Below are 20,824 nucleotides of genomic sequence, written 5' to 3' on the forward strand. Positions count from 1 at the left end.
CCACAGGCAGATTTCAGAAAATGACAGAATTGAATTTTAGTTCGTCCTTTTGTGTTACACAGCTCACACTGGAACAATAATGTTTTAGGGGTTTCCCCTCAACTTTCTTTCTTAAAACAGAGAGAATTGTCAGTGCTGTCAGCTCCACTGTTCTAGACCCCGTGAGCTGCAATTAATAGCTCAGTTGAGGCCAGTTAGGTCAGCAGAGGACACGGTGCAATTGTGCTGTGTCTTCCTTTGGCACAGGCATCGGGGCTGCCCCCAGACCTGCACAGGGAACCCCTAAGCATGTTTAAGGAAAGTGCTAAGCAACAGGATCAGAAGGCCTCATTAGGGAAAGCGACTGTAGCTTATATTTTAGAGATTTTCTTTAAAATGCCCAATCTCAAAATCAGCTTTTTCCAGGCACGTTGCCAAATTACAGCAATGGACCCGTTTTCAAATGCCCATTTAAAATAAGCTCTCTTAATAGACTTGAGGACATGGGGAGGGGGAAGGGTAAGCTGGGACAAAGTGAGAGAGTGGCATGGACATACATACACTACCAAACGTAAAACAGATAGCTAGTGGGAAGCAGCTGCATAGCACAGGGAGATCAGCTGGGTGCTTTGTGACCACCTAGAGGGGTGGGATAGGGAGGGTGGGAGGGAGGGAGACGCAAGAGGGAAGAGATATGGGGACGTATGTATATGTATAGCTGATTCACTTTGTTATAAAACAGAAACTAACACACCATTGTAAAGCAATTATACTCCAATAACGATGTTAAAAAAATAAAATAAGCTCTCTTGAATGTAGCACTGTGGCAAAGGTCCTTCTAGCAGGAAGCCACTTTAGACATCAGATCACTCCAAGCATTATTTTAAAATAGTGCCCAGGCCTTTTAATAATTTAGGCGCTGTTTTCTTTGAACCCAGAAAATGTCAATGTACCAGAAGCAGACATAAATGGGGCTGCCTGGCCAACAGCTGGATTTCCTTTCACACAGATGTTTCCTTAACAGGGATTGAGCCTTGAAAGTTGTTGATATTGTCCCCTGTCCATCTACCCCATGGAACTATCTTCCATTGATTCAGTCCTTCCCCCATTCCCTCCCAGATTTAAACTTTAGGTTGAGTTTGTGGAGGTTTAGGAATGGAAGGGTTAAAGGGAAGGAAATTCATTGTGACCTATTGAGGGTGAAACTCCTAGAAGATAAAAGAAAAGCATCCTGCTATGAGGAGGAGCCTGTGCTCAGCCGCCCCCTTATCTGGAATAGCTATGGGGAGGGAATGGCAAAGCCTGCCAGAGGTTTTCCGAAGAGACTTCTAAAATCATGAGCTTGGGTCTTCTTCAAATAAAGACCTGCAGTTTGTTAGAAGCTCAAGGACAAATGGCAGCCAAAGTCGTCCATGTCTCTGATGCTACAAGTAACCAAGGTAGTGCTGAGTGGCTTGCTTCTGATTTTCTAGCTCAGGACCTGGGGTTCTCTCATTGGTTTTAATATATTGTATATGATGGTTGCCAGAGGTACTCAGACAATTCAAAATGGGAAGCTGAATCAAGCATTTATGTTTGTGGGAGTGGCTGCTTGTCTTTCTGACCACACCCTCTCTTCTTCCAGGTTGTAATTCTAGGATTATTTCAGTCACTGGCTCTCCATTTTTATAACTTCCTGTTAAACCCATTTCTACATTTTGTTAAAATAATCAACTGTTCAAGATTGTTTGGAAGGTCAGATTCCATTAGGTCACCTGGTCCTTAGTCATTAACGTCACATATGATTGTTCAACAGTACAGTACAGACAGCCCTTGTGGCTGGTGATGTCACGCTTCTGTGGAAGGAGGGTGGTCTGCTCTTGCCTGCATGGCCTTCAGCATTTGCTACAAGGAAATGCTGCATGTCCTTCATAGGTCTTAAGAAATGTCCCCTTTAAAAACACATACAATTGAGTTTTTAACAAAAGAGATGTTTCCCTAACTCATTTCTTTGAATTTGCTCTAGGGTTTTAGGCTCTTCAGATAGTTGCTGAAGCCCTCAATAACTGCTATAGACCAGAATTCAGGTAGCCTCAGAATTTAGCTGGCTTCATGCAAATAGGTACCAATTAGTAATTTATTCAAGCCTAGAGAGATTAGATGACCTGCTTCATAGATCATAGTGATACTGTAGTATTTTTTTCTACTGCATCTCACCATTCTAGATGTCACTAGAACTGGTTCTTCATCCAGAAATTAAGGTGGAGAGGAAGAGATATGGAGGAGGAGAGAAATCATAGGCAGCGCTCAGATATGTTCACACTGTATTTTTGGATACATAACAGTAATTTTCTTATTAAACAAAAGAAAGGCAATGTCAAAAAGATTATCAAACATCTGTTGCTAGAAAGAAGAAAAAAGTGATTCACGAGAACGTCCATGGAGTCTCCTTTACTTACTCTCAAGTTCTTCCTGGAGGAAGAATTCTTTACTTTAGGTACTTGATGCTCAGTAAATTGCGAAGCACTTCCCTTTTTGCACATAAACATTTTTTGACTTTTTGAGAAGCATCCAGCATTTATCAAACCCTCCAGTAGTCAAGTCATAGTTACAAATCATAGTGGTTGCTTCAGTGCCTTGACGTCCTTGTGAGAACCTGAGGGAAACAGAGACTACCATGCCCAGCTTCACCAGGGGCGTCTTTAGGGACGCAATTTTTCCTACCGGCTGACTTCTTTTGTCAGGTTCTAACCTTAATTCTATAGATCCACCCCTCCTCCCATCCCATTCTTTCACATAGACTCATACCAGATGCGTACACAATGTGATTCAGTTCTAATGTGGAGGCAAAAATCATTTTATAAAGTTTATAGACTATAATAGCAGTTTGCTAAAAGTGAAATATTCCCTCCTTTTGACAAGCTCAGGGGAAAGCCACATGGTTGACCTTTGCTGGCATTCCATGCCTTCCTCCCTGCCACTGAATTCAGCTGAAGTCATAGTGGTGATACTGACCTTCCTGCCAGGTCTTTGGACGCTGCCAGAGCCCACTGAGTATGCCCGAGCAGCTCTCTCCCACTGAGTTAATCAAGCCAGCCTTCACCTTCCTTGTGTTTCCTAAGCTGGTGTGCCCTGCAGGAGACTGAGTCCCAAGAAACTGTCAAGATCCTGGCCCTTGAATCCTGTCTCTGCCAGTAGCACTTTGAAGGAACTGTGGCTCAAGGGAGGGCCTGGCCTTTTCGCAAAGGCTAGCTTTTCAATTAAATACCATAGTTTTATGATTAGAGCTGAGAGCTCAGAGATTTCATACCCATATCAGTAATCCCAAGGAAATGCACAGTATTGACCTCTTTCTCTTATTTTCTTATAATTTCCATTTCATTATGGCTATAAGGCACTGCAGACTATGTATTTCTGGGCAATTATTTTTCTTGGTAGGTAATTAGAATCATTCAGGCTTTTGCCTTGTTCCTCAAATCCTACCCAAATTATGAAGTTATTTTCCTGAGATGTCTTGTAAAAACCCAGTATAGCCAAACAGCCGAAATATTTTTTCTTTTAGAGTTGAACCAAGAGGAAAAAAAAATCAATCTCCTCATACCTCAAGGAATTATTGTGTAGTGTTTTAGTGGGTAAGCTCTGGAGTCAGATTGCTTGAATTCAAGTCTTGGGTCTTCTGCATACTGACTATATAACCTTTGTCAGGTTAACCTCTCTGTGCCTCATTTTTCTTATTTGTACAATAGAGACAATAGTATACTCATCTCATAGTGGGGGTCCTGATAATACATGAATTAATTCACATAAAGCACTTGAAACACTACCTGGCAGAGGTAATTGCTCCATACATGCTAGTTCTTACTATACCTAGCGCTAATCCTTAGGTGCTGTGCAATATTTTCCTTGGAAGGAGATAAACATAATGGAAAAATCATTGTACAGTCAGGAGTCCTGTGTTTTGTCACTGCCACCAACTGCCACATAGTTCTATGACTTACAGCCAGTCTTAGTTTCAGTTATCTCATCTGTGAAACTGGGATAGTAATATTTCCCTTCACTACTTTTTGCATACATGTGTGTGGGCGTGCGTGCACACAACACACTCGCACATGCACATTCACTTCCTGTGATAGAGAAGGAGGAGAATTAAATGAGAACCCAAATGTTAAAACTCTGAAAGGACATGAAACACTTCACTTATGGTGATCGTGTTGCCATGTATTCTATGTTTATTTAAGCTATAACATTCTCAGAACAAAAGGTACTTTCAAATCTATAAGGTATTCTATGCTTTTCAAAGAAAATAGACCATCCAGTATTTTATCACAGCTGGCTATTGCAAGCCTCTAGGGCATAAGGAGCATGTTGTTTGCTTGGTTTATTCACAGTCTAGCAGATAGTGTACCTTCAGTAAATGTTAAGTGGAAAAAGTATAATTTTATACAAGTGCAATCGATCTAATGAGACAGCTAAGATGCTTAAAAAATGGTCTTTAAATAGTTTTCTACCAAGTGGTTAATGTTGACTTCACATAATGTCAGGGGCCTGTGATAATTTAGGTCCCAAACAAGTTGAAATTTGGTTCAGACTTATATCTTGAGAGAACATGTTATGGCTTTAGCAGGAGAAGCCATAAGGGAACACTTCCCAGATCTTTCTCATCTTTCATGAGCGAGTACACAGTAGTCTCCTGGCTCTCCATGTGTAAAAAGTGAAAAAAAAATTGTTATAAAGAGTTCTCAGTGAGTACTTGTAGAGTGTATGAATGAATAAGGCCTTGGCAGGGTGCGTGAATAAATTTTAAGCCAACTCCGATCTGGTACTTCTCATTAGTGTGAGTGGAAGGAGGATAGGATTGCATCTTCCACTAACCAAGGGAAAGAGGAGTCTGTTGCCTTTATAGTCACTAAAGCTTTGGCTGTGAAGCACTTGAAGAAATACAAAGTGCTGTGGAAATCCCTAATAATAGGTTATAGAGAGAACTCTCTCCAGTAACAGTGGTTGCATAAACTACGGACAAGTGACTTTTCTTAAGTTACTCATTTAGTGCCTAAGTGGTTAAAGGAGGAAAGAAGAGCAGAGAAGAGCAAGACTGTGTCAGATGAACACATTAATTGTCCTAAAAGCAACAGAAAAATCCCCTAGTTGTGCTCTTTCTTTTCAATACCTAAAGGTATATTGAAAAGAAATACAGGTTTTTATTAGATAAAGGCACTACCAGAATGTTTGCATTTAAACCTTTAAATGAAGCCATTCCCTCTTTATGCAGCAGAATCTTTCATTCATTATATCCTAAAAAGACTATTTTTATTGTCCTAAAGTATGGTTACAAATAGTAGGGAGTTAAGAAACTCTTTAGCCTTGATTCATGGAAAAGTTCACAAGTTGAGAAGACAATAGTCAAACCTAGAATGTCTTAGTGATTTTTTGGTCTGGCTAAGACACAAGCCATGCTTCTTGTTACTGTTCGTTTGGAGCAATCCGTGTCCCATGAACTCTTCGGAGAGGAATTTTTTTTTTTTTTTTTGCAAAAAGATTTTAGTTAAGTGGAATGATTTGGAGAGCTCTGGGGGCTTTTAAAAACTATTTAATTATGGATTCTGGGAGGAACTATAGAACTTTACTTCCTTGGATACTGTCAGGCTTTCTGTTGTAAAGAGTGAACTACCAGATCTAAGAATGTGACCCTGATGCCTCTTTTGGTAGGTGTCATTTTTTAGCCATGGGAACCTTGAATATGTAAGAATATTTCCTAATCAACCAAGAATTGGCTTCTTCAAGTGAAAGCCTGGGAGACAGAAGAATGAACAAAAAGACAAAAATTCAAGTCTGATAACAGAACTAACTCACCAAGATGAAGGGCAAGGTATGGTCTAGCATGAAAAATGCTGGACCACAAGATGATCTCATAAGAGTCAGAATTATTCTTGATGTGTCCACAGTAAAATGAGTTCCAAGGCAAATTGTTCTTAAAATTTTATCAATATTAGAAACAAGTCATCATCTGGAATTCCCTTACGTTCTTCTGTTTAGCCATTTTTCCTGATTTCTCAAGTGTGGCTTGTCCTGGAATCCATTGTGAAAACAGACATATTCTGAGCCATGATGAAGCCAGCCTTATTACTGCCTACCTAATTTTAACATTGTTATATACACTTGATCAAAATTTTAAGATATAATAAAAGGGTAGAAAGATAAAAGATTTTGGAAGGATCATGTATGCAAGTTCAATCTCAAGCCCTGACAACTGCTAGGGAAGACAGTGTTGGGCTGCTTAATGAGTCCCTGACAAGAGTCTGGCATTTATGAATATAAACATTTCTATCATTGCTACTAAAACTTGTGAGAATACATTGTTGAAATGATATTTTGTCTTAAGTGGTAGGTATAGCTTCTCTTTTTCTCATTCTCCTTACTTATCTACCTACCTATTTATTTATATCCTACCTTCTCCTGAAAAGAGTTTAAAGTGCTCTACAAAAGTGTACATAATAAAAGTAAGATACAGTGCAACTAAAATACATAGGAACAATTAGGCAAAGGGGAAAATACAGGTAGGAAGTAAGATGGAGCCAGGATTAGAGCTGTGGCACAAAATGCATGACATGAAGTTTACTGTGCTTGATAGAGGTAGACGATAAATTTGGTTTATGCTTTCTAGCAACAAATGTGAAGAGGGAAAAATGATCAAATACATGAATCAGAATGTACAGAAGCTTAAAACAAACTGGGTTTTCAGAAAAGCTAATGGAGGGTAAAGAATAAGAACTAATTGGGCTAATGCGGCAAGGGTGGTCAACTGTTGCAGAGTCATAAATTTCCTAGTAGCTGTGGATATTCATTTCTATTCCTGAGGATCTGTTGAGTGAATCATTTTAATTGTCTTCTCTGTTCTGTAATAGAATAGGCTTCAGGGGAAAATTCATCCTGTCTGTCCCTATCTATCTGTCTATCTACCTATCTATGAAATGATACAAGTAATAGCCCTTCAAAAATGTTTCCTTCATTTTGTCTTTCACTCATTTCTTTATCTCCAATTCATGTACCTTGTATTTAGTAGCCTAGCGTGTGAAACTTAAAAAGCAAGACTATATACATTTACAGCCTGGTCATGGAACTCTACCAACCAATGGTTTATATTTAATAGCAACTTACTTCTAAGCTTCATCAATTCTATCTAAATTAATGTGGAGCATAAAATTCCAGAAAAATCTAACAGAAATTGGAGCAAAACTTCTAGCATCTTCTATATGAACTACTGTGAAAAATGTGAGAGCTTTTCTTACCACCTAAACTTGCATTTTTATATGGTTTATTTTTTTAAAAATTGTTCAGTATTCAAAAATAACATTGAAGTGTGTTACCTATTTGGGTGTTTTGCTCCATTAACTTTTTCCAGTGGTTTTTCCAATTAAAATTACATTGATGCCATATGGTGTCTATTTGTATGCTAAAACTCCCTAACTCATGAAAGAAATGTCAAAGCAGATTGAGCAGAGAGAGTGAGTTTAACACTTTTCAGTGGTTGTGGTCACTAGTTCCATCAAGGACTAATTTCCAAGGTCCAGTTTTTCTCATTTAAAAACAATGAAGAGACTTCATTTTAGAACAGTTTTACATTTAAACAAAAATCAAGCAGATAATACAGAGGTCCTATTTGCTCCCGTTCCCCTGCACACAGTTTCCTCTATTATTAACATTATTAGCATTAGTGTGGTACATTTCTTGGAATTAATGAACCAGTATTGATACATTATTATTAACTGAAGTCCATAGTTTACATTAAAATTTACTCTGTGTCGCACAGTTCTGTGGGTTTTAACAAATGCATTATGTCTTGTATCCTCCATTAGAATATCATGCAGCAGAACTGTTTTACCACCCTAAAAATATCCGTGCTTCACCCTTTCCCCTCCCCTCTCCCCCACCCCGCCCCCAAATCCCTGGTCACCACTGATCTCCCTAGTGTCTCAATAGTTTTGCCTTTTTCAGAATGTCAAAGAGTTGGAATCATATAGTATACAGCCTTTTAAGACTGGCTTCTTTTACTTAGCAATAGACATCTAAGGTTCTTCCAAGTCCCTTTGTGGCTTGATGGCTTATTTCTTTTTATTGCTAAATAGTATTCCATTGTATGGATATACCACTGCTTATCCTTTGAAGGATATCTTCCTTGCTTCTAGTTGATTATTATAAATAAAGGTTCTATAAACATTCATGTGTAGCTTTTTGTGTGAACTTAAGTTTTCAACTCAGTTGGGTAAATATCTAGGAGCACAATTCCTGGATCACAATTATACTTGTAAGAAACTGCCAAACTGTCTTCTAAAGTGGCTGTACTACTTTGCATTCTCACCAGCAGTGTTGTGCTGCATCGTTGTCAGCATTTGGTATTGTGAATGTTATGAATTTTAGCCATTCTAATAGCTGTGTAGTGGTTGGTATCTCGTTGTTGGTTTAATTTGCAATTCCCTAATGACAGAAGATATTGAGCATATTTCCTTATGCTTATTTGCCATCTACATATCTTCATTGGTGAGATGTCTGTTCAGATCTTTTGTCCATTTTTAACTGAATTGTTTGTTTTCTTATTGTTGAATTGTAACAGTTCTTTAGATATTTCAGATACAAGTCCTTTATCAGATATGTTTTGCAAATATTTTCTCACAGTTTGTGACTTGTTTTTCCATTCTCCTAGCAGATGGTTGTCTCTTCATTCTCTTAACAAAACAGATGTTCTAAATTTTAATAAAGTCCAACTTATCAATTGTTTATTTCATGGATTGTACTTTTGATGTTGTATCTAAAACCTTATTGCTAAACTCAAAGTAATCAAGATCTTCTCCCATGTTATCATCTAGAAGTTTTATAGTTTTGCATTTTATATTTAGGTCTACAATCCATTTTGAGTTATTTTTATAAAAGGTGTAAGGTCTGTATCGATTTATTTCTTTGCATATGAGTGTCCAGTTGTTTCTGAGCTATTTGTTGAGAAAACTATACTTTTTCCATTGAGTTGGCTTTCTCCTTTCTGTCAGTCTATTCCTAGGCTCCGTATTCTGTTCCATTGATCTATTTCTTTATTCTTTTGCTAATACTATGCTGTCTTTTTTTTTTTACAGTTTTCTGCTCTTTTTATTTAAAATTTTTTTAATAATTAATTAATTTATTTTATTTTTGGCTGCATTGGGTCTTTGCTGCTGCATGCGGGCTTTCTCTAGTTGAGGCGAGTGGGGGCTACTCTTTGTTGCGGGGTGCGGGCTTCTCATTGCAGTGGCTTCTCTTTGTTGTGGAGCAGAGGCTGTAGGCGTGCAGGTTTCAGTAGTTGTGGCACGTGGGCTCAGTAATTGTGGCTTGCGGGCTCCAGAGCACAGGCTCAGTAGTTGTGGTGCACAGGCTTAGTTGGTCCACAGCATGTGGGATCTTCCCGGACCAGGGCTCAAACCCATGTCCCCTGCATTGGCAGGTGGATTCTTAACCACTGCGCCACCAGGGAAGTCCCATTATGCTGTCTTGATTACTGTAACTTCATAGGAATTTATTTTCCCTCTTTGAAAGTTTATGTTGGCCTCAGTGTTTTTTATACATCTGATTGTAGGTACAGTCACTTTGTATTTTTTTGCAGATCATACTCCATTATAAGTTATTTATATTATAATAACATAATATAAACTACTATGTATAAAATAGATAAACAACAAGGATATACTGTATAGCACAGGTAATTATAGCCATTATCTTGTAGGAATTCTTGAACCTGGGTGTCCCAGTCCTCTGATTTTGTTATTCTTCAGTGTTGTGATGTCTAGTCTGGGTCTTTTGCCTTTCCATATAAACTTCAGTATTGTTATCCACAAAATAACTTGCAGGGATTTTTATTTGGATTCCACTGAACGCATACATCATGTTTGGAAGAATTCTTAATAATATTGAGCCTTTCTATTCATGAACATGGAATATTTCTCCATTTATTCTTATATATATTTCATTAGAATTATACCTAAGCATTCCATTTTGGGGGTGCTAATGTAAATGGTATTGTGTTTTCAATTTGAAATATCAGTTAATCATTGATGGTGTATAGAATTTGTATATTAACTTTGTATTCTGCAACCTTGCTATATGTGCTTATTAGTTCAAGGAGAGTTTTATATCAATTCTTTGTAACAAACTATATAGGCAATCATGTCATTTGTGAACAAAGGCAGTTTATTTTTTCCTTCCCAATCTGTGTACCTTTCATTTCCTTATCTTGTCTTATTGCATTAGGTAGGACTTTAAGTACAATGTTAAAAAGAAGTGCTGAGAGGGACATCCTTGCCTTGTTCCCCAATCTTAGGTTAAGGAGCAAGCCTCTAGTTTCTCACCATTAAGTATGATATTAGCTGTAAGTTTCTTGTGGATATACTTTATCAAGTGGAGAAAGTTCCCCCCTATTCCTAGTTTGCTGAGAGTTTTTATCATGAATGGTGTTGGGTTTTGGCAAATGCTTTTTCTGTACCTATCGATATGATCATTTGATTTTTCTTCTTTATAGCCCATTAATATGATGGATTACATTACCTGATTTATGAAGGTTGAACCAGACTTGCATATCTGGAATAAAACCCACTGGGTCATGGTGTATGAGTCTTTTTATACATTGTTGTATTTGATTCACTAATATATTGTTGTGGATTTTTGCATTTATATTCATGAGAGATCTTGGTCTGTAGCTTTCCTTTCTTGTAATGCCTTTATCTGGTTTTGGTATTAGGGTAATGATGGCCTCATAGAATGAGTTAGGAAATGTTCTCTCTGCTTCTATTTTCTGGAAGAGATTGTAGAGAATTGGTCTTCTTTCTTCCTTAAATGTTTGAAAGAATTCACCTGTGAAACCATCTGGACCTGCATTCCTTTTGGAAGTTTATTAATTAATCATTCAATTTATTTGATAAATACAGGATAATTCAGATTACCTATTTGTCATTGTGTAAGTTTTGATAGTTTTTGTCTTTTAAGGAATTGGTGGTGCATTTTATCAATTTAATCAAGTTTTGGGGCATATAGTTGTTCATAATATCCATGTATTATCCCTTTAATATCCATATGATCATTAATAATGACCCCTCTTTCATTTCTCATATTACTAAATTGTGTCTTATCTTTTCTTTTTTCTTGATTAGCCTGGCTAGGTATTTTTAAATTTTATTTATCTTTTCAAAGAAATAGCTTTTTGTTTCATTGGATTTCTCTGTTGGTTTTTGTTTTCAATTCCACTGAATTCTGCTCTAATTTTTTATTATTTTTTTCTTCTGCTTGCTTTAGGTTTATATTGCTGTTAATTCTCTAGTTTCATTTGGTGAAATCTTAAATTATTGATTTGAGATCTTTTTTCCTTTTCTAATGTAAGCATTCCGTGGTACAAATTTCCCTCTAAGCACTGCTTTTGCTACATCACACCAATTTCAGTAAGTTGTATGGTCATTTTCATTTAGTTAAAAATATTTTAAAATTTCTCTTAAGACTTCTTTTTTGTCCCATGCGTTGTGTAGAAATGTGTTGTTTAATTTGCAAATGATTGGATATTGTCTTGTTATCTTTCTGTTATTGACTTGCAATTTAAATTCATTGTGGTCTAAGAACATTCTTTGTATGATTTCTGTGCTTTTAAATTTGTTAAGGTGTATTTTATGGCCAAGTATATGGTCTATCTTGGTGAATGTTCCAAGTGAGCTTGAGAAGAATGTACATTCTGCTGTTGATAGATGAATTATCCTATACATGTCAATTAGGTCTAGTTGATTGATGATGCTATTTGGTTCAACTATGCCCTTGCTAACTTTCTGCCTGATGGATTTATTAGTTACTGATAGAGGGGTGTTGATGTCTCCAACTATAATTGTGGGTTTGTACATATAAGGATTATGTCTTTTTGGAGAATTGACCCCTTCAACATTTTGTAACACCCTTTTTTTTTATTCCTGATAATATTCCTTCTTCCAAAGTGTGCTTAGTCTGAAATTAATTTGGCTATTCCAGTTTTTTTTCTACTTAGTGTTAGCATGATAAGTCTTTCTTCATCCCTTTACCTGTATCTTTATATTTAAGATGTGCTACCTGTAGACAGTCTATAGTTGGGTCTTATTTTTATATTTACTCTGATAGTCTCTATCTTTTACTTTGTGTAGTTAAACTATTCACATTTAAAGTGATTAGTGATGTAATTGGATTAATATTCATAATGTTTATAACTGCTTTCTCTTTATTGCACATATTCTTTGTTTTGGTTACTTTTAATCTTCCTCTCTTTTCCTGTCTTCTGTGGCTTTAACTGAACATTTATGTATGATTCCATTCCTCTTAGCATATGCTTCTTTTTGAAATTCAAATTACACTAGATTGTTTCACTGGTAGTTCAGTTACCTTATAATTTTCATTTTACTTATCCATATGCTATAATCACCAACACATTATTGCTGTTATTACTTTGAACAAAGTTATATATTAAATCAATTTTTTAAAAAAGAAAAGGTTTTATTTTCCCTTTATATATTCCTTCTCTGATGCTCTTATTTTCTTCATGTAGATCTGATTTTCTGGCTTATATACTTTTCCTGAAAAACATATTTTAACATTTTTTCTTGCAAACCAGGTCTACTGGTGACATTTCTTCCATTCTTGTTTGTCTGAGAAAGACTTTCTCTTTTCCTTTTTGATGATAATTTTGCTGGAAATAGAATTCTAGGTCTTCTTTTTTTCTTTCAACGCAAAATATTTCATTTACTCTCTTCTTCCTTGCATGATTTCTGATGAGACGTTCAATGTAATTCTTATCCTTGTTCCTCTACAGATAAGATGGTTTGTTTCTTCTTCTAGCTTCTTAGAGGATTTTTTCTTTGTCTTTGGTTTTCTACAGTTTGAATATGATATGCCTAAGAGTAGGTATTTTGGTATTCAACCTGCTTGTTATTCTCTGAGCTTCTTGGACCTGTGGATGTTATCTATCATGAATTTTGTGAAATTTTGGGCATAATTCTCTCAAATATTTCTTTTTCTCTCTTTTCTCTCTCTTCTCTTTCTGGAATTGCAATTACACATATACACCTTTTGAATTTGTCCCACAGTTCTTGGATATTATTTTCTGTGTTTTGTTTGTTCTTTTTTTTTTTTTTTTTTTTTTTTTTTTTTGCGGTACGCGGGCCGCTCACTGTTGTGGCCTCTCCCGTTGCGGAGCACAGGCTCCGGACATGCAGGCTCAGCTGCCATGGCTCACGGGCCTAGGCGCTCCACAGCATGTGGGATCTTCCCGGACCGGGGCACGAACCCGTGTCCCCTGCATCGGCAGGCGGACTCTCAACCACTGCGCCACCAGGGAAGCCCTGTTCTTTTTTTTTTAATCTCCCTATTGTGGTTTGAGAAGTTTCTACTGACATTTTTTTAAGGTCACTGGTTCTTACCTTGTTTGTTTCAAGTGTGCTGATAAGCCCATGAAAAGCATACTTCATTTCTGTTTGTATTTTTGATTGCTAGCATTTCCTTTTGATATTTCTTAGCATTTCTATCTCTGTATTTACATTATACATATGTTCTTGTATATTGTCCACTTATTCCATTAGAGTCCTTTACATATTAATAATAGTTATTTTAAATTCCCTATCTGATATTTCCAAAATCTGTGCCATATCTGAGTGTGTTTATGATCATTGCTTTGTCTCTTCAGACTGTTTTCTTGCCTTTTTTCATGGCTTGTAATTGTTTGTTAAAAGCAGAATATGATATATTGGGTAATAGGAGCTGAGGTAATTAGACGTTTAGTGTGAAGTTTTATGTTAATGTGACTAGGAGTTAGGCTATTTATTGTTTGCTGTATCTATAGATGCTAGAGGCTTTAGTTTCCTCTAGTGTCTTTGTTTATTTTTTCTCACCTCTTTTTGGTGGGTTTCTCTAAGAACTCCTTCTTAAATAGGATCTGTGTCTTTCTGGTGGAAAGGTGTGGGGGGGAGTGAAAGTGGCCTATAATATTACGATTAATCAGTCTGTTAGTAGACTTAAGTCCATGAGCTGTAACCCTCATAAGTTTTTCTCGGCCTTTTTTTCTTTCCCTTTAGGTGTTACAGGAAGGCTAGGAGGGACTGGAGTTGTCTAATTGCCCCTCTTCTAGGTATATTAGGCTTTGGTAAAGTTGTGTCTGTTGGAGAACAGGCATTTGTTATGGAGAATGCTCATGGTGTATTTCTAAATTATTACTTTCCCCCTATCCCTGCCAGAAAAAACAAGGAGATTTTTCTTAGATCTTAACCATGAGAACTTCGTGTGTTTTCTTGAGGTAAATCCCATGGGAATGTGGGGGACCCATAAAACTGAGGACCCAGGAATTTTCAACTCTCAGGATAGTTCACATTCAGCCTCTATCAGTTTGTCAGAATTACCATTTAAGGGTTTCGACTAGTTTATAGCTTCAGTGGAGTCTGCTGCAGGTGTCTGAGATCCAGCAGATCTCAGCTGTGATTCTCTGTAATTGCCTCTCTTTCCAGATTTCAGGGTAGCAGTTTGCCCTGTGACCTTAACACTCTGATGGGTCTAAGAAGAATCATTGATTTTCAGTTGGTTCAGCTATTATCTTGTTGTTGAGAATGGGAATGATAATTTCCAAGCTCTTTACATGTAGCCAAGACCAGAAGTCTCCCAATGTCCAGTTTTCAAGGATGGAGCATGTTGTGGAATTAGCAAGGGTATTGGTGTTAGAGTGACCTACACTTAAATTCAGGCTGTGGCATTTAACTAGAGATATTATCTTGTATGAGTCACTTAACCTGTCTGAGCCTCAGTTTCCTCACCAAATAAAAATAATTCCAAATACATATGTTAATGTTAAATTTAAATGAGAGGACATATGTGAGCAAGTTCATTACAGATCCTGGCGTATACTTTGCAGGTATCACATAAATGTCAGTTTTCTTCTTCCATTAAGGTACCTGTGCTTGAAAACAAAGACTGGAGTCCAACCCATTGTGTGGCATTTATCCTAGGAATTTAAAAAGTTCTTATAAAGTATTTGCCATTCTCACATGCTGGAAAAACTACCTTGAAAAAAGTAGCCTGCCTTTATCAGGACTGTTTTATTCTTAAGGGCTTGAAGGGAACTCAATAGTTCAGTTATTCCTGTCTTCCAACTACAAGTAGACTCTCCTTTTTAAAAAAAAATCCAGTCTTTTACTGAAAAGGCCCATGAAAACACATTTTTTTATGTCTAGGTCTGGGTAAAGAAACATCAGCACCAAGTACTAAGGATACTCATTTTTCTACGGTTATAGGATATATGTCCTGGGTTGGGATGGGGGAGAACTTACTGAACCATTTAAAGAGAGGTGATAGCCTGATCGCACACTTTACATATCAAACCATATTGGAGAGTTGTGTCCCTTTTTGAGCGCCATAATTTAAGAAGGAAGTTGATAACAGTAGAGTGTGTCCAAATAGGGGTGACCAGAATAGTGATGGGGGCAACAATAAATCTAGAAACCTTGCTATATTTGGATGTGTATTAATTTATTAGATCTATTTATCTGTATCATATATCTTTCTATATATTGTTAAAAATAGACTATTTTCTGTTTGGTGCCAAATTTTTCGTAACATCTCTGATTTTACATTGTTCCGACTTTTCCTGGATATAATGCTTGACTTTTTCCCAGGAAAGAGACAGAGGAAAACCTCCCCTAGCTGAAGCGTACATTATTATCTGACCAAAAAAAAAAAAAATCAATCGACTGAACTTCCTGGCCCATTCTAGCCCTTGGCTTCATTTCATGAAACCTCAAGTTGCCAACCTCAAGCTGAGCATCACTTTTCACCTAGTGTTGGTTCCTATAAATCCCCAAGGAGCCTTTGCTTGAGCGGTTATGGTTTGGTCTGTTGTCCCATGATACAGAAGTAAGGGGGTTGGGCAAAACCCAGAGACGTGCTAAGTGGATTCTGAGCTGTGAAAGTTGGAGCAGGAAGCACATGTGAGCATATGAACCCCTAGCCCTTTCCCTCTGCAATATGTGTTGTTATTCTTTCTGGAGAAGCGTTCATGATCTTTTGTAATTTTCCTTTTCTATCGATCCAGCAGTGCTAGTAACAGAAACTTAAGAAAAATGTTATGGCAGTACAGTCTGTGGAATTTCACTGTCATATATCTTGCACATTAGAGAACAAATGCACTGTGCTAGAGATGAAATTTGACTTGTAGAGAATTAATTGTAGGGTACCTTAGATGACTGAGATCCACAGGGTAGTATCTCAGCAGCAGTCTTTTCTTCTCTGAATTCGTGCTGTCCCAAGACAAAGGTGAAAGTATAACTCTGCTTTGTTGGTCTTTGGGCTGCAATTTCTTCCAGTACATTTCCATTTGGAGAGGAGAAGCCAATGGGAAAATAATGAGCCTAAAAATGAACTTGACTTTCAAAGATTTTTGAGGATGTGTGTGTTAGCTATAGGGCTGAGGGCAACTAGAGTGAAACCGTTGCTGGGAGACACTAGTCTGAGTTGACTACTTCTACTTTGCGGTTGTGTGACCCTGGGACAATGCTTAAATTCTGCTGAGCCTCAGTTTCATCACCTATAAAATGGGGATTGCAATACCGAATTCAGAAGATTGTTGTAAAAAGTAGATCTCGTAATATACTTGGAAATGCTTTGTAAATGCTAAACCATATAGCTTGGGAGTACTTTTAAGACAAGGAAGGTGTATTATTTATCTCCATCTACCTAGCACTTATATACCCCCTAGTACTCAGTACAGGGTCTAGTATTTAATAAATGATTGGTAGCTGAAATTAAAATGAATGAATAGTTTTTAATCTCCAAATTTCTGATGATTTTAAAGAATTAATTGACTGGTCCTTTGTATTGGGTTAGACGATCTCTTGGCTTCATTCAATCTTTAGATTCAAGGATTGAAAATAAAATAGCGTGTGGCGTTAGGAAGAGACTGTTATAAGATAGATAAACTTTCTAAGAATTGCTTAACGTTCTAAACAAAATAAAAGTAACAAATGAACATTTAGCAATTGATGAAAATGAAGATTAACTTTCTCAAGTGGGCTTGGAAACCCAGTAGAATTGCTCTGACATCTGCTCAACATTCCTGGGCATGTCAGAAACCCAAGGGAAGAATCTAGCAAGTGTGTTCTACCTTGTGAGGGATCTGGGGCAGATGGTGGTGGTACAACCAAGAGCTCACTTCTGCCACAGATGACTGAGAAGTTTGGCTAAGTGATCCCAAGGAGCTGTTGGAAGGCAGTCTGTCTAGTCGTCTGAAAGTGGTAATAATTTGATTTTTCAAGGCTCATGAAATAGCATCATTTGGGGTACATCTGTCATGGACCTTTGCGCTTTGGAAGGAAAGGAAAGAAACTACTAAGTTAATTTTAAATGTCTTGGGAAACTTGGTTGTTTTTGTTTGTTCTTAAACTATGTCTTATTTCTTTGAAAAATCTATTATTGAAGTTTTATCCTTTCTCTCATATAAATGTGGGACTCTGGTTATTTGGGATAAATTGTGTCTGCAGTGCTTCAGTTTGGAGAAAATGGGATGGTGACATTATTACTTTCTCTCTCAAACCAATGACACTGATCAGGCCTTATGCCAAGGGGTAGGGGCAGCAGATGTAATCCTGAACCCGTAGTCTCTGTAGAGTAGATAAGGTTCCCAAGCCATGTGGAAGCCGAACTTACCAAGGAAGCTTAGCAGTTATCCTTCCAGATGTTCAGCTTGCAAATACCAGAGGTGTTATTTTCAGTATCGAATGTATAGATAAGTGCATGTGTTGTTTTTCTCCATCCAGATAGCCGTTTAGGGGATAAATTCCACTTTCAGGACTGTCAATCTGTCAGATAGCTCCCTTTAAAGTTATCTAGAGAAAATCTACCTACATGATGAAATTTGTGATAGCTTTTATTCTTGGCTAAGAACTTGCCTTTCCTCCAGGGATGAACAGGCTTAAATTGTTATGTGAGTTTATATAGTATATGGTTTGTTGTCAAATATTTATCTCTGTCTAAAAATGAAATGTCACTCTTTTTTTTTTTTTTTTTTTTTTTTTGCGATGTGTGGGCCTCTCACTATCGCGGCCTCTCTTGTTGCGGAGCACAGGCTCCAGACGCGCAGGCTCAGCGGCCATGGCTCACGGGCCCAGCCGCTCCGCGGCATGTGGGAGCTTCCCGGACCGGGGCACGAACCCGTGTCCCCTGCATCGGTAGGCGGACTCTCAACCGCTGCGCCACCAGGGAAGCCCAAAATGAACTGTCTTGAAATACAATTTCTTTTTAACTGAATAACTCAATGTGAGAAAGAGAAAGAACTTCTCATTTAGCCAATTTTTAATCAATATTTTTATGAGAGGCCAGAATGTTAACTGAATCCTGGCTTTTGTCATTTGAAATATAATTTGTGTGCTTAAGAATCTATGTGCACATCGGGGTTTGGACTTCATGTTCAGAAAGGAGAATTGGTTTATAGGAACAAACAGCTGCAGGAGTAGAGGCAATGCCAGAAGTAAACATGAGTCAGTTATTTAAGGCAAATGGGACCTTAATCACTACAGCAATAGAGAAATCTCAAATTCAATTACACACTGGATTTTCATGCTTTAATTTGTGGGCATTTCTTTATCTCTTATTTTACAGAGGCCTTTGAAATCGTTGTTCGCCATGCCAAGAACTACACCAATGCCATGTTCAAGAACAACTATCCGAGCCTGACCCCACAAGCTTTTGAGTTTGTGGGTGAATTTTTCACTGATGTATCTCTCTATATCCTGGGTTCTGACATCAACGTGGATGACATGGTCAATGAATTGTTTGACAGCCTGTTTCCAGTCATCTATACCCAGCTAATGAACCCAGGCCTGCCGGAGTCCACCTTAGACATCAATGAATGCCTCCGAGGGGCAAGGCGTGACCTGAAAGTATTTGGGAATTTCCCCAAACTTATTATGACCCAGGTTTCCAAGTCACTGCAAGTCACTAGGATCTTCCTCCAGGCCCTGAATCTCGGAATTGAAGTGATCAACACAACTGATCACCTGAAGTTCAGTAAGGACTGTGGCCGAATGCTCACCAGAATGTGGTACTGCTCTTACTGCCAGGGACTGATGATGGTTAAGCCGTGTGGTGGCTACTGCAATGTGGTTATGCAAGGCTGTATGGCAGGTGTGGTGGAGATTGACAAGTACTGGAGAGAATACATTCTGTCTCTCGAAGAACTGGTGAATGGCATGTACAGAATCTATGACATGGAGAATGTACTGCTTGGTCTCTTTTCTACGATCCACGATTCCATCCAGTATGTCCAGAAGAATGGAGGAAAACTGACCACCACTGTGAGTACCATTCTACAGTTTTCAGAGGAATTGGATTCTACTGGGAGTAGGGCAGCCTGGCCAGTAGCAGGTGCTGATGGAGAGAAGTGAGAAAAAAAGTGGGCAGGGATGATAGAGGGACTGAATAACCTCACAAAGCTAGGCAGCACGTGAAGTCCACAGGTTATGGAGTCCTAATGCCTGGCTTTGGATTTTAGCTTCACCCACTTTCTTCCTGTGGGACCTTGGGTGAATCATTTTATCTGTATGAGTCTCATATTGCTGATTCATAAAATAGGGCTAAAAAGAATATCTTCTTCATAGGGAATAACATGTGTTAAAGCACTTAGCATGTGCCTGGTACATGGTAATTCTTCAGTAATTATTAGCTATTATTACCACTGTTGTTAGTTATCACAACCTTCATGACAACCCTGTGAGGTAGGAACTGTTATCTCCATTTTGTAAATGAGGAAACTGAAGCTCAGTGAAACTGTAACTTGACCAAGCCATGATTCAGAAGTTGATCAGGTCTCCCTTTAATTAGGTTATCACCACTTTCTTTGATTCCGATTTCACTCTTGTGCTCTTAATCATATATATCACATTACTATTTTGAGTAGTGACTTTATTTTTTAAATTTATTTTATCGAAGTACAGTTGATTTACAATGTTGTGTTAGTTTCTGGTATACAGCAAAGTGATTCAGCTGTACATATGTATAATAGTTTGCATCTGCTAATTCCAAACTCCCAATCCATCCCTCCCCCCCCCACACCCCCTTGGCAACTGCAAGTCTGTTCTGTATGTCTGTGAGTCTGTTTCTGTTCTGTAAATAAGTTCATTTGTGTCATATTTTAGGTTCCACATATAAGTGATATCATATGGTATTTGTCTTTCTCTGACTTAACTAGTATGATAATCTCTAGGTCCATCCATGTTGCCGCAAATGGCATTATTTCATTCTTCTTTTTGGCTGAGTAATATTCCATTGTATGTATATACCACATCTTCTTTATCCATTCATCTGCTGATGGACATTTAGGTTGTTTCCATGTCTTGCTTATTATAAATAGTGCTGCCATGAACATAGGGGCGCATGTATCTTTTTGAATTATAGTTTTTTCCGGATGTATGCCCAGGATTGAGATTGCTGGGTCATATGGTAGCTCTATTTTTAGCTTTTATAAGGAACCTCCATACTGTTCCATAGTGGCTGCACCAACTTACATTCCCAACAACAGTGTAGGGGGGTTACCTCTTCTCCACACTCTCTTTAGCATTTGTTATTTGTAGAGTTTTTAATGGATGGTCATTCTGACTGGTGTGAGGTGCTACCTCGTTGTAGTTTTGAGTTGCGTTTTGAGTAGTGACTTTAAACATAGGAGACCCAGCTAGACCCCACTAACTAAACCTACACAAGAACACAGGTGAGGCAAAACATTCATGTTATCCAACAGTTGTTTTTACAGCCTTGATTTATACCAGTGTAAGGCTGATAGGATTTGTGATGGGGGTGGGACAGTTTTGTGAGGCAG

General features: G+C 37.8%; 1 protein-coding gene across 1 annotated transcript in view; it reads left to right on the forward strand.

Moving 5' to 3' along the window:
* Nucleotides 1-20,824, forward strand: part of GPC3 (glypican 3) — a 439,275-nt gene that overhangs the window by 201,193 nt on the left and 217,258 nt on the right. Inside the window, exon 3 of the mRNA XM_081222401.1 lies at nucleotides 18,613-19,307. Within this exon, the coding sequence (XP_081078527.1) occupies nucleotides 18,613-19,307 (695 nt within the window). The remainder of the gene's footprint in view (nucleotides 1-18,612; nucleotides 19,308-20,824) is intronic.

The sequence above is a fragment of the Mesoplodon bidens genome (assembly GCF_964165515.1).
Source record: "Mesoplodon bidens genome assembly, chromosome: X".
Taxonomy (NCBI): domain Eukaryota; kingdom Metazoa; phylum Chordata; class Mammalia; order Artiodactyla; family Ziphiidae; genus Mesoplodon; species Mesoplodon bidens.